The sequence below is a fragment of the Penaeus monodon genome, chromosome 25 (genome assembly GCF_015228065.2).
Source record: "Penaeus monodon isolate SGIC_2016 chromosome 25, NSTDA_Pmon_1, whole genome shotgun sequence".
In the NCBI taxonomy this organism is placed as follows: domain Eukaryota; kingdom Metazoa; phylum Arthropoda; class Malacostraca; order Decapoda; family Penaeidae; genus Penaeus; species Penaeus monodon.
In genome coordinates this window covers 2,633,751-2,635,285 of record NC_051410.1, presented here as the reverse complement: position 1 = coordinate 2,635,285, position 1,535 = coordinate 2,633,751, and the positions used below count along the sequence as shown (strand labels likewise).

At 64.2% G+C, this 1,535-nt stretch overlaps 2 protein-coding genes across 2 annotated transcripts in view; both read left to right on the top strand.

The window, feature by feature from the left end:
• LOC119589299 (serine-rich adhesin for platelets-like) overlaps positions 1-52 on the top strand; it is a 6,087-nt gene extending 6,035 nt beyond the window's left edge. The window contains exon 6 of the mRNA XM_037937922.1: positions 24-52. Within this exon, the coding sequence (XP_037793850.1) occupies positions 24-52 (29 nt within the window). The remainder of the gene's footprint in view (positions 1-23) is intronic.
• LOC119589482 (rho guanine nucleotide exchange factor 5-like) overlaps positions 7-1,535 on the top strand; it is a gene marked incomplete in the record, with an annotated part of 97,997 nt that continues 96,468 nt past the window's right edge. Inside the window, 1 exon segment of the mRNA XM_037938082.1 lies at positions 7-1,488. Within this exon segment, the coding sequence (XP_037794010.1) occupies positions 360-1,488 (1,129 nt within the window).

Here is a 1,535-nt window from a genome sequence, read left to right as displayed (position 1 = left end):
CCTATGAGCGATTCACGTTCAAGAAACTTCGAGAGAAGAGCCAGGAACGTAAGAGAAATAAAGACAAAGCCAAAGAAGAAAAGGAGCTGCGCAAAGAGGAGGAAAAGAGAAGAGAGGAAGAGAGGAAGACCTCAGGTGACGAGCCAAAGAAAGACGGAAAGAGCAAGAAGAAAGAGGACAAGGACGACAGCACCTACGGGAAGTGGACCATCAGGTCGAGGTCGAGGAGCCGCGACCGGAAGAAGAACAAGAAGATCCTGGAGCAGCTGGACCTGGAGGAGGCCGAGGCAGCGAGGGAGGCCGAGGAGCCGTCGACGCCGGGCAGCAGCACCACCGTGACCACCTGCGACTCCGCGTGCATGGCGTCAGGCAGCAGCCTCACCCTCCCCCATGACCTGAAGCGGAAGTCTGAGGACCTGGTCTTCACCTTCGACACCGAGAGTCTGTACGACAAGCCCCAGACGCCCAAGGCCTCCGTGAAGTCGAAGACGTTACCTCCGCCACCAAAGACGCCCATCCCCTCGCCGCCGTCGTCCGCCACCACGCCCATCCCGCCGCCTCCCAAGACGCCCATCCCCGACCCGCCCACGGAGTCCAAGTCGGACGGCCTCTCGGAGTCGAAGGACGCCCTCAGCGACGACTCCCTCGCGTCCGACCGCTCGAACGGCGACAGCGACAGCAGCAACGAGACGGAGAACATCTACGAGAACCTCTACGCGCCCGACCTCGAGAAGCTGAACCGCAACCGCGAGAAGCTGGAGAACCGCGGCATCAAGCCCAACTCGTCGTTCCTGTGGAGCGACGGGGCGCAGGCGCCTGCGGCTTCAGACGTTTCCGACAAGAAAGAAACCGTCCCAGAAGACGCGGAGCCCGAGCGCTCGCCCTTCACCCGGCTCATCGGCGTGAGGACCTACGGCCGGATGGACAGGTACGGCAAGATCTCCCCGTCCAGCAAGGGCAAGGAGGTGTCCTCCGAAGGCCACAACTACGCCGAGCTCCAGCAGGGGGCGGAGGACACGCAGACCCTCGCCTACGACGACATCGGAGCCGTCAGCGCCGTCAGCTACGACGACATCGGCGCCCCGTCCTCCTGCGGCTACGACGACATCCGGGCGCCGTCCACGGTGGGCTACGACACCATCCGCCCCCCCTCCGAGGGCTACGACCCCGTCAACCCCCCGCGCTCCGACTCCAGCCAGTACGACGACTGCGACGGCGGCATCGTGACGGCGCAGTTCGCAGTGGTGCGCGAGGACCAGCTCGACTCCATCAGCTACATGTACGACGAGATCTCCATGTACAACGCGTCACAGAACTCGCACTCGTACGAGCCCGTGTACCCGCCGGGGGTGCCGCCGCAGGGCAAGCCCGGCGTGTGTAGCATCGAGGAGGTGCCGGAGCCCGAGACGCCCACCTACCGCGCCGAGCCCATGCAGATCGACGACGCCTTCTGCGACGGGGACGACGCCTCGCTCGACGGCAGTCAGGGTGGGTCGACGCGGCGGGAGCCTTTGTTTTTCATCATAATGAGTCGG